We start from the raw sequence: 14,965 nt of genomic DNA on the forward strand, positions 1-14,965 counted from the left end.
GAATGGATAACTTAATTTTGACTAGAAGATGCAGTTGTTTTTAACATGTTTCATTTTGTAGTTAAATGAATTAAGATATGTGACATTTTTTTCTGAGATAATTTCAGAGAGAGTTTAATGTGGAACACCACCACCACCCACATAGATCTTCCATTTATTCTCTGATATAAATAGTTTTTTTTTAAATTGTTTATACAAAGATAAAATCCCTGGATTTTATATAAGCATACAATCCCTGGATTTGTATAAACAGATTATACCAATGAATATCCTGAATAATTGTAAATAATACTTAGAGAACTGATCTTCTGAATGATGTACATTTCACTTCTGTATTTGAGGTTCTATAATTAAATATTTTAAGGTGTAAATATCCGTAATAATCCTGGTAGTACACCCCATGTGTGTGTGTGTGTATAATATTATCTGTTGTCTTTATATTCTTTCAGAAAATTGTGAAAAATGAAAGGCAGATATGGGAAGCTATAAGTGGACATCATCTTTTTGTCTCTCTTTACCAGTTTCTTGAGACTTCTGTCAGGTAAGCAAGCAAAATGGATTGTGAAAGGCCCTATAGCTTCTTTTGGTAGTACATAAGGTTTTATCTTCACACTACAGTGGTAATAGTCTCTCTCTCTCTCTATATATATATTATTAATTAGTTTAAATGACTGATACCGAGAAAGAGTTGACATGGTTTATTTAAAAAGATACTACTAGTTTACTAGTTTCGTTGAATGGATCAACTTCTTCAGGTATCACAATCAAAGAAATATACAAAAAATAACAGAGACTTAAAAATTGCATTAACAGTACTAGTACAAAAGACAGTAGTACATTTTGAAAACAGTAATGCGAGCTTGAGTTCCAAATAAAAGTTGACTACGTGCTGTCATGAGTGCGCCAGTATTGAACAGAGGCAATATGTGCTTCAGAGAGATTGAAACTTAGGCTGTTGGTGTTATGGGAAGAAGCTAAGGCAATTTCTCTAGATTCGACAATCTTTCTTTCAAGTTCATCATAGCACACATGGATATTAGAAGTTTCTGTCCAGTCCACAATGTGTTGGCGGCCTTCATCTGAGTTAACAGAAAAAAGAACATGGCTAGAGAGAGCGCTGGCGCTAGTCCTGTTGTAGGAAATATCCCTATGGTGTTCTTCCACATGTAAAAGGATGGATTTAGTAGTTTGGCCATAGTATGGCTTTCCACAATCACATAAAATCTTGTAGACTGCTGGAAACTGAGTGGGAAGATGTTTCTCTTTAGGTTTACTAAGTATGGAGCGAAGTTTTGAGAGCGTAGAGATGCAAATTCTGAAATTAAATTTCTTGAGAATTTCAGCTAGTTTTGGTGAAAGAGAGCTGATGTAAGGCAAAGAAATAAAGGCTCTGGGGGAAGAGGGATCTTCAGAAGCAGTTGAGTGATGGAGAGAAAGAAATTTATCAATCTTATTAGGAGAGAAACCATTATTAATAAAAGTCTTTTTAAGAAAAGGGAGTTCATTTTCAATTTCTGTTTCTTCTGTAAGTAAAGATTTGGCCTGGTGTGCTAAGGTGGAAATAATACCAAATTTTTGTGGAGGATAGTGATGGGAAGAACCATGAAGGTATCTGTCAATATGAATAGGTTTTCTAAAAATTTAGATTTTAATACTTTCAGAACATCTGGTTAGCTTCAGATCTAGGAAGGGGAGGCAGTCATCGGATTCCAGTTCAAAGGTAAAAGAGATTTTTTCATGAAACTTGTTTAGGTGGTCCAAAAATAAATTGAGGTTGCTGACACTGTCTTCCTAGATGAGAAATATATCGTCTATATAATGATACCAAAATTTTGGTTTAAGGGGGAAGGAGTTAATAGCTTTTTCTTCAAAATCGTTAAGAAATATATCTGCGAGAATCGGAGAGAGTGGACTGCCCATGGCCAGACCTGAGTTTTGTAAGTAGATCTTATTGTCATATTTGAAGTATCCTGCCTTTATGCAATGGGAGAGTAAAGCAAAGAGTTTTTTGGATAATTTGTTCTTAAGAAGATTGAGGACTTCTTGAGTAGGCACATTTGTGAAGAGAGAGACAATATCAAACTAGCCATTAAATCTGTTTTTTTTTTAAGTTTGATGTCCTTGATTTTTGATACAAACCAGCAGAGTTTTTAATATGAGAAGAGGAAATTCTGGAAAGATTTCTTAAAAAAGTTGTGAGGTATTTAGAAAGGTTGTAGGTAGGTGAGTGAATGCCTTCAACTATTGGTCTGAGCGGGCAGTTTGCCTTGTGTATCTTGGGGAGACCATATAATCATGCGATTAAAGGATAAAGTGACCTAAGTGAAAGGCAAATGTTTCTTGGTAACTCCAAGGTGGTTTTTAGTAAATTATTAGTCCTATTGTGCAATTCAATTGTAGTATCACTATTTAGTTCAGAGTAAGTATCACTGTTTAAAAGTTACAAAATTTTATTATGGTAATCAGACTTGTCTAAGATGGCAGTCGCATTCCCTTTGTCAGCAGGTAGAATAACAATGTCATTATTATTTTTTAAAGAGTTAATAGCTGCTCTTTCAGAGTAAGAAATGTTGTCTGGAGGTGGTCTAGCATGATTCATAGTGAAAATGGCTTCCACATGAAGGAGGTTGGCTTCTTTGTTTGGTAATAAAGATGCTGCCTTTTCTATCTTTGTTAAGAGATGTTCTTTAGGTATGGAGGTAGGAGCAGTGACAAAATTGAGACCTTTAGCAAGTATACTTTCTTCTGCCAAAGACAGTTGATGGGAAGAATTATTGATAACAACTTTTTTTCAAAAAGGTAGAGTCAAAATGAGAAGTTTGGCAGTCTTGCATATATTTAAGAGAATCAAATTTTCTGATTAGGTTAATTTTATTTGAATTCTGGATTTTAGAAGCTTTAAGAGTGCTAATTTCTTTTAAATAGTTCCAAGATGAACTGTCTAGAGAATGATATCTATATATATATGTGTGTGTGTGTGTGTGTAGAAAGTTTTTTACTTTGGGTATAATATGTTAAAGTTTGGGTATAATGGTTAAAGATACCAAGCTAAAAAACCAGGTTTAAAATAGCTTGGTATCTTTAACACACACACACACACATATATATATATATATAATTAAAGAAATGTAATGACTAGAAGCTGAGAGATGCCAAAATAGAAAAAAACTATTTATTATTTGAATGTACAACTTGTTATGTCTTCTTGGAATACCTCATTGGGTGTATAACATGAAAAGAGAAATACAAAAATATACATTACAAGAGAAAAACAGCTATAAATTAATTTACAAATGTATTGCTAACATCTGAAGCCATTCTGGAATGTGTTGGAATGTGCCCAACAATACTATGGTTGGACACATTTACTCAGCCATGATGTTGAGCATGCCAAAGTTGGATAGTTGAAGAGTGACAATGAGGTAGGTTATAGGTAAAGTTAGCATTAAGATGGACCAGATTAAATATAATTTCTGTTGATTCCACAATTCTCTCAAGGTCATCATAGTATCTAAAAATGTTTCATGATTTGTTCCAGATTACTGGATGAGTGATAGAATCTTCATTGTTAGGGTGAGCAGAATTGTCTATAATTCCATGATTATATAGTATACTGGCTCTAGTTCTGCCATATGTGATGTCTTTCACACGTTCTTTCATATGCAACTCAATGGATTTCTCTGTCTAACCAAAATAGCACACATTGCAGTTACACCAAAAATGATAAAATCCAGGATATTGAGTAAGAAACAGAGTTTAGATGGAGGAGTAAACACATTGCAGATTTTAAATTTCTAGAAGTTTAGTTAACTTTGATGAAGCTATAATAGAGAAGTAATTAGGATAAGAGAAGTAATTCAGTTCAAATATTAGGATTTATGAATGATAGATTATTTATCAGAATAATATTATATTTATTATGTTAACTGTACTTGGGCATCAGTTAATAAGAAGATAAAAATCTTCTTATTAACTGATTCACTTTTTTTTTTCTTATAAAATTAATTGCCAGAAACTGATGAAAAATAAAGCATAAATGAGTGACTCTAGTGTTCAAAATTTCAGAAGGAAATGCATAGACAGAAGACAATGGTACAAGAGATGAATGAAGATAAAGAAAACTGGCAGCAACAGAAGGAACGAATGAAAATGAAGAAATATTAGTTTACTATCATTATCATCATCATACTTTCACAGAGTCGAAAGTATACACAAAACTAATCAAACAACACCTTAAATTCATTCACCATCTCAGAATTCACTACACTCTTAGTAATGTATTATAATCACTCACCACAGTCCATGCAAAAGAACTACTCCTGACTACCCTGCTTACATCCTCCTTAAGAAATAAGAGGATGGCCCTCTTATTCTCTCCTGTGTCTCCACCCAATTCTATAAAAAACTTCAACATTAATCTAGTAAAAATCCCTGATCAACTTATATGGTCTCTATCATATCCTCCCCCCACTCCTATTCGCTAGACTCTTCTATCGTCTCCATCAAAACAGCCAGGACTGTGGCATAGTTATTTCCTTAGCACATTTCCCTTAAAACACAAGACACAATTCCATGCAGTTCCTCTGCCCCACCAACATGTACAGCGTTCAGTATTCAGGATATGTTTTCTTCATCCACCTCTAATCTTTCATCCCCCCCCATTCTTCTAGGAATAAAGCCTTTTCTACGTGGGCTGTTCAATAAGTAATAAGACTAATTTTACTGTAGCGAAACCACTCATCAAAATATGAATTTCTGTGGAATAAAGAAATGTTGCTGTGTGTATTAACAAAAGAGTTGATAGATGGCGTATACGGGTTGATGTGCAAGAGTGTCACGTGACTAAGCGCAAGTGGTCATTGGCGCGCCTACGAGGCGCAACCAGTGTTCAAAATGGAAGCATCCTTGGAACAGCGTTATGTGATTAAATTTTGTGTGCGTTTGCAAAAATTGGCATCGGACACTTTTAACATGATACGCGAAGCTTTCCATGATGAAACAATGTCGAGGGCAAGTGTTTTTCGCTGGCATAAAACTTTTAAGGAAGGAAGGCAAAATGTGGAAGATCTTGAACGTGAGGGAAGACCTTCAACATCCATCACAGAAACAATGATCAACACAGCAGCGATTATCATCAAGCACGTCAAAAGGAAGCGTCCATTGCTGAAGAATGGCTACTTATTGCACCACGATAATGCAAGGCCACATATTGCTAGTTGTGTAGCGGACGTTTTGCAGAAGAACAAAACAGATATCCTACCACCCCCTCCATACAGTCCTGATCTCACACCGTGCAATTTCTGGCTGTTTCCTCATCTCAAGAAACCACTAAGAGGCCGCTATTTCAAAAGCAACAAAGCATGTGTAAAAGCTGCGGAGGCGGTTTTGAAAGAACTCTCAAAAAACGGACACTTACATGTGTTTAAGAAGTGGACGCAACGTTGGGACAAATGCATTGAGTCTCATGGTAGTTACTTTGATAAAAGACCATGTAAATGATGACGATTAAAGGTAATCTGTTTTCTGTATAAATATAGTCTTATTACTTATTGAACAGCCTACGTACAATGATAGATCATCCTAATAAAGTAATTATTAAATAGCTCCAACACATCATCTGCCTTCATTTGCTCAATTACCTTCTCAATCCAGCAAGGTCATTCATCTACAATAATTTTCCCTCCTTCTAGCCATATAGAGAAAAATCTCCCTGAGATTCCTTCCCCCCCCCCCCCCCCAAGACTACAGCACCAGCCTCCTCTCATATTCTAAGTTTTCTCTCTCAACTACACCAGTTACCCTCCCAACCTGAGCCTCATATTTCCCATGCAACTCCTTTCAACCTCTTTCTCATATTAACCCCTGGTGTTAGTAAAGTGGGGTGTAACATATCCCAAAGATTTTAAATTGACTATAACTTTTTAACAAGCAATGCATGGCAGTGAGTCATGCCTCAGTATAGCTTCCCCTCCCATAACCTACTACTCGATGCCATAGACAACAGGCTGTTGCACACAAGCAAGTTTAGTGTGGGACCCCACCTTACCACTTTTGTTACATTTTCCCACCTTACTATTGCCAGGTTAACCCGGCATTAGTAAGGTGGGAAAAAGTATCAAAAAAGTATAGCAAAAGTATCTGTTTTACTCAGAATTGCTTTATCTTTGTCACTTGCGCAATCTGCTATTACTGGTAGATTGCGCAAGTTTCTTAACCCTACCTAGGCAAAGTGGATACCAGATCCAACATTATCTGAAAGCCGAATGTTTGTAGAAACTGTGAAAGTTTCATAAGATGACCTGAGAGCTTACGAGAATACAATCCTCGGCATCCCTGCATTCCTTAGCTTGCATTACTTAAAAGATGAGTGCTGCCCAATCATCTATATATTCACCTTTTATTATTATTATTATTATATCACACCTCGGGAGTCCAAAGACTCATCAAGGGAGGGCATCAACTCTACAACTCTTTATCTTGCTACTCCATCCTTCATCGTCTAACACCAATGCCATCTACCACCGACTAACACCACCACTAGTGCTTTCACAAACCAGGCCAGCATTTTTATTAGTGCATTTGATAAAGGTTTCAGTGGAATAACAGCTGTTTTGAATTGGTTGGTTCACTTCAGAGACCAGGCAGAAATCTCAAGATAGCAAAAACTCTCATTCAGTATTGAGGAAATCAAACGTCAGACAAATGTATTTTTCATTCAGTCAACTCTCAGTCAGTGCGTTCACCAAGTTCATAAGTCTCTTAATTCACCTTCTCAAATGGAGTCTTAAATAATCGTGAGACATGGTTGGATGAGGATGACATCCTGACACAAATAGAGATGGAAGGGTATGATGTGTTTCATGTGGATAGACAGGGTAAAAAGGGAGGGGGAGAAGAGTGCTATTGATGATAGAGAAAGAGTTATGTCCATACAAAGTAGAGATGCAAGAAGGAAATAATGCCAGTAGTTTTGAGGCAGTGTATTGTGAGATATACGTGAATAGAATGAAATACTTAGTCAGATGTTGTTATAGACCTGGCAATGCAGATGGTACTGACTATGAAATGTATAATCAAATTAGCCAAGCAAATAAGAAAAGGGTGATCATTATGGGCGATTTTAATTATGGCAATATAGACTGGGATGATGAGATAACAACTGGAAGTAAAGAAAATGAGTTTCTTGAGTTTTTGAGATACAACTACCTCAGAGAGTATGTAACAGAGGGCACAAGAGGATTGAGTGTCTTGGATTTGATTATCTCATCATAGCATGTAATTATAAATGAGGTATCAAATCTCCCTCCAGTGGGTGAGAGTGACCATGAAGTGATTACCTGGGCAGTTGCCAGCAGGGTGAGGACCTCTGTGAGAAAAGGGTATATTTGGAACTACAAGGCTGGTGATTATGAGGTGCTCAGGAGACAGCTTGAGGGTGTAGCATGGAATGAGGAGTTAGCTGGAAAAGAGAATAATGCAACTTGGGGGATATTCAATAACTATCTAGTTATAGCAGTGTTTAAGTCCTCTGATTGGCTGCCATATTTTGCCGTTGTTTCAACCTGTGGAATTTTTTCTTGAGTTTTTCTTTGTTCTTTTCCAGGGTATGCTTGGCCGAATTGTCAGTAATTCTTTCAAGTGTTTGTAGAATGTCTGGGTTAACATAGTTCTGATTGTAATGTAGAAACTAGATTTTGTGTTGTAGCTAGGTTTCGGCAGGCTGTTTGAATCTGGCCAAGTATACCCTGGAAAAGAACAAAGAAAAACTCAAGAAAAAATTCCACAGGTTGAAACAACGGCAAAATATGGCGGCCAATCAGAGGACTTCCTCCCCGAGAAACAACAATGAACAACAAACAAGGGAGACAAGGAGCGACCAACCACCGACAAGCAAGAACCATGTGATCAACTTATCAAGCCACACCCTGAACAACGGCGAACTCACGCTGCTGAATAAAGGACTGAACTACGCAATAGCGCCTAAAAAGGTAAACAAATTAGATTTTATCTACCACATTAAAAGAGGCATCAGATCCCTACCTAACAACATAGCAGACAAAATACGACTAGAAACCAGTAATGTCCTAAATACCAAGAAAACCATACAGAACAACCTGACTAAAACAGAATTAGCAGCAATTAAATCATTAAAAGCCAAACAAAACATAATAATAACGAAAGCTGATAAAGGCAGTGCCACTGTTGTCCTTGACAGGTCAACATACATACTACTACAAATGAACCAACTAGTAGCAGATAACAACACATATAAAATGGTAAATTATAACCCAACAAAGAGGATAAAGGACAAAACAGAAAAACTACTAAAGTCCGTCACTTCTTGGCCACCAGACACAGTTAAAAAACTCAAACCCCACTACGCCCCCCCCCCAGAATATATGGGGTTCCGAAAATACACAAACAAAATGTGCCCCTTAGACCAATAGTGGAAGGAATAGACAGTCCTAATTACCACCTAGCCAAGAAATTAGTGGCAACACTCAAGGAGTTGGTAGGTCATTCCCCCTCCTACATAAAAACACACACAACACTTTATAAACATAATCAAAAACATAACACTCGACAAAGACGACTTATTAGTCAGTTTTGACGTTTCTGCCCTTTTCACTAATGTCCCCATCAATGACACAATTCTCCTACTACAGAACAAATTTCCGCCCAACATTACGGCCCTCTTTGCCCACGTACTAAAGTCCGGTTACTTCATGTGGCAAAATAAATTCTACCTACAAAAGGAAGTTACAGCCATGGGTTCACCATTATCCCCCCCAATCGCGAACTTCTACATGGAAACCTTTGAGCAAAGGGCTCTTGATTCCGCCACGCTTCGACCGACAATCTGGCTCAGATACGTTGACAACGTGTTCGCGATCTGGCCGCAAGGGCGACAAACGCTAAACACATTCCTCAGCCACCTAAACAAACAACACGAACGCATACAATTTACCATCGAAATTGAAAACCAAAATTCGCTCCCGTTCCTAGACACACTAGTTACACGTCTTCCTTCAGGCAGTCTATCCTTCATGGTCTACCGAAAACCGACACACACGGGCCAATACATTATAACCTCAATGCCACCTTTAAACCACCCACTAAACTTAAAACCATATTCAGCTCCTCTAAGGATCCTCTCCTCCCATTAATTAGCACATCTTGGAGTCTATTGCATCCGCTGCACCTGTAACTTACCGTACATTGGTGAGACAGGACGGACAATCCCTATACGCAAGAAAGAACACATTAGACACATTAAATATAACCATTATGGTGAAGCAGGCCTCTCAGACCATGCACTTAACACCTTACACCAAATCAACTGGAAAAGCACCTGCTCCTTACACTGCACAAAAACATGGTACGAAAGAAAATTTAAATAATCCTGCGAAATCCTAATAAACCACCCAAATATCAACAATAAAGATGGTATGAAAATTCCAAGGATCTGGATGGCACACATTCAGCCAACCTAATATGAAAGATTCAGCATAAGTCAGGACTTTAGCCAATCCGCTAGTATTAGAAACCATTCCACTCAAACTGGCTGGAATGATGTTAATATATATATATAATAGACAACACAAATAATAGGACTCTAGCGTTGATGTATAATTTTTTTTTTTTTTTCACCAGAGGTCAGGCCAACAATTGTGGTAGCGGTTAGTCAGTGTCTTTAATGAACCAGTATGATTGTAGCATAGCTTGTTTCTTGTGTATATTTGTACGCTCCAGAAGATGACCTTGACATAAAGGTCGAAACGTCAAATTGTAACATTTTAGTAATAGTAAACTAAAGTTTTTATTCAAACACGGTAGTTGTCTCCATAATTTCCAAAAATGCATTCGGATCACCGTGCAAGCCTAAAAGAAAGGAGTAGATGTGAAATGGATGAATGAAGAGATTAACATGCAATACAGAGGAAGAAGGCATTATGGAGGCAGCATAAGAGAAGTGGTAATAACCAATTTCATAAGGATTACAAAGACCAGGCAAGGAGGGTGACTTGGTTGGTAAGGGTAGCAATAGTGAAGTATGAGCAGCAGTTAGCTAATGAAGCCAAAAAGAATCCTAGGTAGTTCTTTTGATATAGCCAGCAAAATAAAGAAAGATTGTGGAAGGATAACATTGACTGGAGAAAATGGTATAAGGATAACTGCTGCAGAAGATATGGTGGAGATACTTAATGAGCAGTTCATAAAGGTCTTTCATTTTTGTGAATGTGACATCATGGAGAGTTTGAGATGCAGTTGGTCATGGGGGAGGACAGACTGACTGCAAGTGACCAAGAGGTATATGGGGAATTGAGCAAACTTGAGGTTAATAAGGCTGTGGGACTTGATAATATATCACAACATATTCTGATGGAATATGCCAGAGAGTTGCATCTGCCTTGACATATTTTTTTAATATGAGTCTTGCACTGGGTAGCGTTCCAAAGGAGTAGAAAGAGGGCAAGATTCTGCCACTGCATAAAGGATGTGATAGAACTCAAGAACTAGTATTCTGGATCCTAGTTCTCAAGCTGGTGAGATCTAGGATCCAGAATTTGGTTTTTAGCAATGGTATTATCTTTGATAGACAGCATGGATTTGTTAAAGGGAGGTCATGTTTTAGTAATCTACTTACTTATTATAATATGGTGACATTTTCCTTGGACAGAGAAGAGGGATACCTAGTAGTATACTTAAATTTTGCTTTTGACAGATAACTGCATGATAAGTTGATAGTCAAACTAGAGCAGATAGGGTTGAATATTAGATTAGTGCATTGGATCGGAGACCAGTTATCTGATAGGTATCAGCAAGTTGTGTATTTGTGGAGCAATATCTCGGATGAGGAAAGTCACTGGTGGTGTGCCTAATGGGTTGTTTTAGGGCCATTACTGTTTAACCTGTATGTTAATGATAGCAGCGAAGATTTGGATGGGGATGTTCAGTGGTTTACAGATGACGCAAAGTTGGGATGAGCTATGAAGTGTAGAGAAGATGTGGCGTTACAAGAAGACTTGAATAGATTGAGTGAATGGGCACGGTAATGGGGATACAAGTTCACTGTTACAAAATATAAGGTTTTAATATTTGGGAAGCGAAGATGGGATGTAGAATTTACGCTTGGTGGAGATATATTGCTGGAGGTGGAAGAAATAAGAGATCTTGGGATGATAGTGGATAAGGATCTGAAATTTAGGGGCACATTGCAAAAATTGTGAGGACAACACAAAGGCTTCTGGGAATGATGTGGAGGACACTGACTTGTAGAAGTATAGAGATTCTTGTTCCATTGTACAAGGCTCTGATTATGCCACACATTTACTACTGTGCACAGATTTGGTCACCTGGTTTTCAAAAGAATGAAGAGATGTTGGGAAGGGTCCAGAGGCAACTGATAAGGTAGTTTCTGATCTCTGGAATGTTGAATATGAGAAAAGGTTGAGAAAATGCAAGTTACAGAGTCTTGTGGACAGGAGGAAGATGGGTGATGTGATAGAGACCTACAAATTAGTAAGGGGTGAGCAAGTTGAAAAAGCAGGTTCTTTTGCATGCAGAGTTGTGAACAATTAGACTGCTGTGCCTGAGAGGGTGGTATCTGTAGAGAATTTGAGTGTGTTTAAGGCATGGTATGATGAGCTGTGTGTGTATTATTATTATTATTATTATTATTATTCCTGATACCTCCAAGGAGTCTGACGACTCATCGCGGGAGGATACCTACAACTGTCTCAACCACTACACCGAACCTCTACTACGAATCATCTCCATCAACGCCATCTACCGCCCACCACAACTAGTATTTTTTGTCTGTAAATTGCGTGTGTTCTGAAGGGCCGATTTGTCTGTATGCGGGATGAAAAACCCGAGTTTCCGGGAGAAAAAACTCTGCTACCTCCGTATGAGATCGGCTAACTCACCTTCGATTGAAATCGTCCAGATAAAGATTCCTCCCGTCACGACGAGAATCGAACTTAGGCCTATTCCAATCGAAGGGCACAATGTACCGTCGTTCTTCCAATAGGACAATAGGACCTCCTCGATTTGTCTTTGACTCCATGGAGTCTTGGGATAATAATAATAATAATAACTAAATAATAAAGTAACACGTAAAAATCACATTGAAATCTTTAATTAGTAAAAAGACAGATATTTCGTACTAAAAATAATAGTATATCTTCAGTGTCTGTAACAGTAATAGGAATGGAATACAGGCAAACGTTCAGTGGATCACATATTAAAATACAATTGTTACCATGTGCTAGGAAATAATAGAAATAACAAATTTAAATCTATTAAGATTAATGTTTTTTTACATAAGATAAAAGTCTCCCAGATCTTTGAGAGAGACATACAGTCATTTCTATTTAAATTCGGTCGGTGTAAGATAGTTTCACAACCTTCTTTGAATAAGCATTCATATTTGAATCTGTATCTGTGGAGGAGAACTGCTTTATCCCACTGGACACTATGAGTAGAGTCAATACTGTGCTGCTCCAGACCAGACTTCAGAGGTTTGTTATAATCAATATAATATTGATGTTCTTTTATTATTTTTTCCAAAGAACGGCCAGTTTGTCCAAAATAATGCCTGTATGTCTCTCTCTCTCTCTAAGATCTGGAAGACTTTTATCTTATGTAAAAAACCATTTATCTTAATAGATTAAATTTGTTATTTCTATTATTTCCTAGCATGCAGTAACAATTGTATTTTAATAGGTGATCCACCGAACATTTGCCTCTATTCCATTCCTATTACTGTTACAGACACTGAAGATGTACTATTTATTTTTAGTATGAAATATCTGTCTTTTTACTAATTAAAGATTTCACTGTGGTTTTTACATGTTACTTTATTATTTAATTACTATGCCACAGGTTCCACTAAAAATCAGAATAATAATAACTGCTTGTATTCTGGTTAGCAAAAATGGATATCACAGGAAATCACTGCTTATTGCATAAAATACATTTTATCTGTTATTTGGTAGTAAACATCTATTATATAATTTTTTTTTATACTCATCAAGCTTTCATGATATAATTCAAGTTGATCTTTCTTGCTTCTCAGAAGAGAGAACAAGAAGATAATTTTTTTTATATATTTAGGATGCATGATTTCATATAAAAATGAAACAGACATAAATGCAAAAAATTTTGTGCTTAAACTGTACCTGGTATAAAAACACACTCAACCAAAAGTTTATAATACACTAGCTTTACTAATGCTGCTATGGAAGTAAAATTTGGATAATAAAACAAAAAGATAGGCAAAGATTAATATATCCTATTTGACCATAAAAGAAATGAAGAATTAATGAAAGAATTAAAAAAATAATAATAGAGAAAATAAAGACAGATAAATATAACCTGATGGAACATTCTAAAAAAATGCAAATGGAAACTACCAAATAAGTTCTTCATTATTTTGCTAGAGGGCAAACAGTTCATTGACCGGCAACATTTGGTCTGAGAAGAAAAAAGTTTTGATATTAATTGTTAGTGATTTATTATAACTTTAGTGTTTTAATAAATTTTAGTCTGAGCTAGCTGTTTGAGTGTGAAGTATTTGCGTTTGAAATGTTTAGGTTTGAAGTACTTTTCCAGTATATTGCTTAGTGTGTTGCTTTGAGTATTGTACATTTTCCTTCTATCAGTTATGACAGCTGCCACACCTCCACTTACTGATTCTTGTAACTAGTTCACCACTATTTAGTGAAGTGAGAATGTGAATGATATAATTAAAAATAACTATAAAATAACACATATGCTACAGTAGATAACTTTTTAATATGTAAATATTTTGTCTTACATATTATAAGACATTGTCAGTACAATTATCAAACAAGAACAGCAACTAAATTAGAAAAAACATTAGCATGCATGCTTAAATTGTAATTCCTCTATGTATACAGTCATATATTTATGGATTAAACCAACTTTTTCAGGTCGGAAGTTGTAAAAGGAAGCTGTGAGCAACAGGGTGAGGAGTGGTTTCTTTGCATGGAAGGTGGTTGAACCTTGGAATACATTGCCTGATAGATTGATGAGAGCAAGAACGGTCAATGAGTTCTAGGAGTGGTATGATAGACTTTGTGTTTCCTAGGAAGGACCTCCCACGATTAGTCTTTTGACTCCATGGAGGCCTGAATAATAATAATAATAATAATAATTATTATTATTATTATTAGATAAGTTAGATAGGGCTAAATGGCCTCACCTACTCCACGTATATGGGAATAAGAAGGCATTAGCTGATTTTTATTTACTTTATTTATTTTTTTATTATTATTATTATTATTCGTGACACCTCCAATGGGTCCGTAGACTCATTGTGGGAGGACACCTACAACTCTCCTTTTTCACCACTACACCGAACCTCTACTACCAATCATCTACATCAATGCTATCTACTGCCCACCACCACCACTAGTATTTTTTGTCTACAAATTGTGTGTCTTCTGAAAGGCTGATTTGTCTGTATGTGGGATGAAAAACCCAAGTTTCCAGGAGAAAAACCCCGCTACCTCTGTCTGAGATCAGCTAACTCACCTTTGATTGAAAAAGTCCATACAAAGATTCCTCCCATCACAACAAGAATCAAACTTAGGTCTTTTCTAATCGAAGGGCGCAACATACTGTCGTTCTTCCAATTGCACTATGGAGGTGCTTATAATAATAATAATAATTTAAAGATCACATTTTGCAAAGTATAAGACAAGATTTTGTAGCATGCTTTGTCTGCAGCATGTACATTTAAAAAATGTGGCAGGTAATAAATAAATTGGGGTAGGTAATGCATGTTCACATGGAATGCAGAGAGTGATTGGGTGACTTCAATATAAGCATCTCAGATATCTCAGGTTTCAGTGGCAGTGATGGTGCTACTGCCACTGAAACGTGAGAGTGTTTACTGAGAGAGAGAGAGTGAGTTGCAAGTAGCATGATCAAGGGG

General features: G+C 36.6%; 1 protein-coding gene across 1 annotated transcript in view; it reads left to right on the forward strand.

Moving 5' to 3' along the window:
* LOC150108044 (protein kinase C iota type-like) overlaps window positions 1-14,965 on the forward strand; it is a 203,758-nt gene that overhangs the window by 92,871 nt on the left and 95,922 nt on the right. Inside the window, exon 5 of the mRNA XM_090415541.1 lies at window positions 450-541. Coding sequence (XP_090271667.1) covers window positions 450-541 — 92 coding nt within the window. The remainder of the gene's footprint in view (window positions 1-449; window positions 542-14,965) is intronic.

This window comes from Typopeltis vanoorti, chromosome 3, assembly GCF_054136105.1.
Source record: "Typopeltis vanoorti isolate ZY-2024b chromosome 3, IOZ_Tvanoo_1.0, whole genome shotgun sequence".
NCBI classification, from domain to species: Eukaryota; Metazoa; Arthropoda; class Arachnida; order Uropygi; family Thelyphonidae; genus Typopeltis; species Typopeltis vanoorti.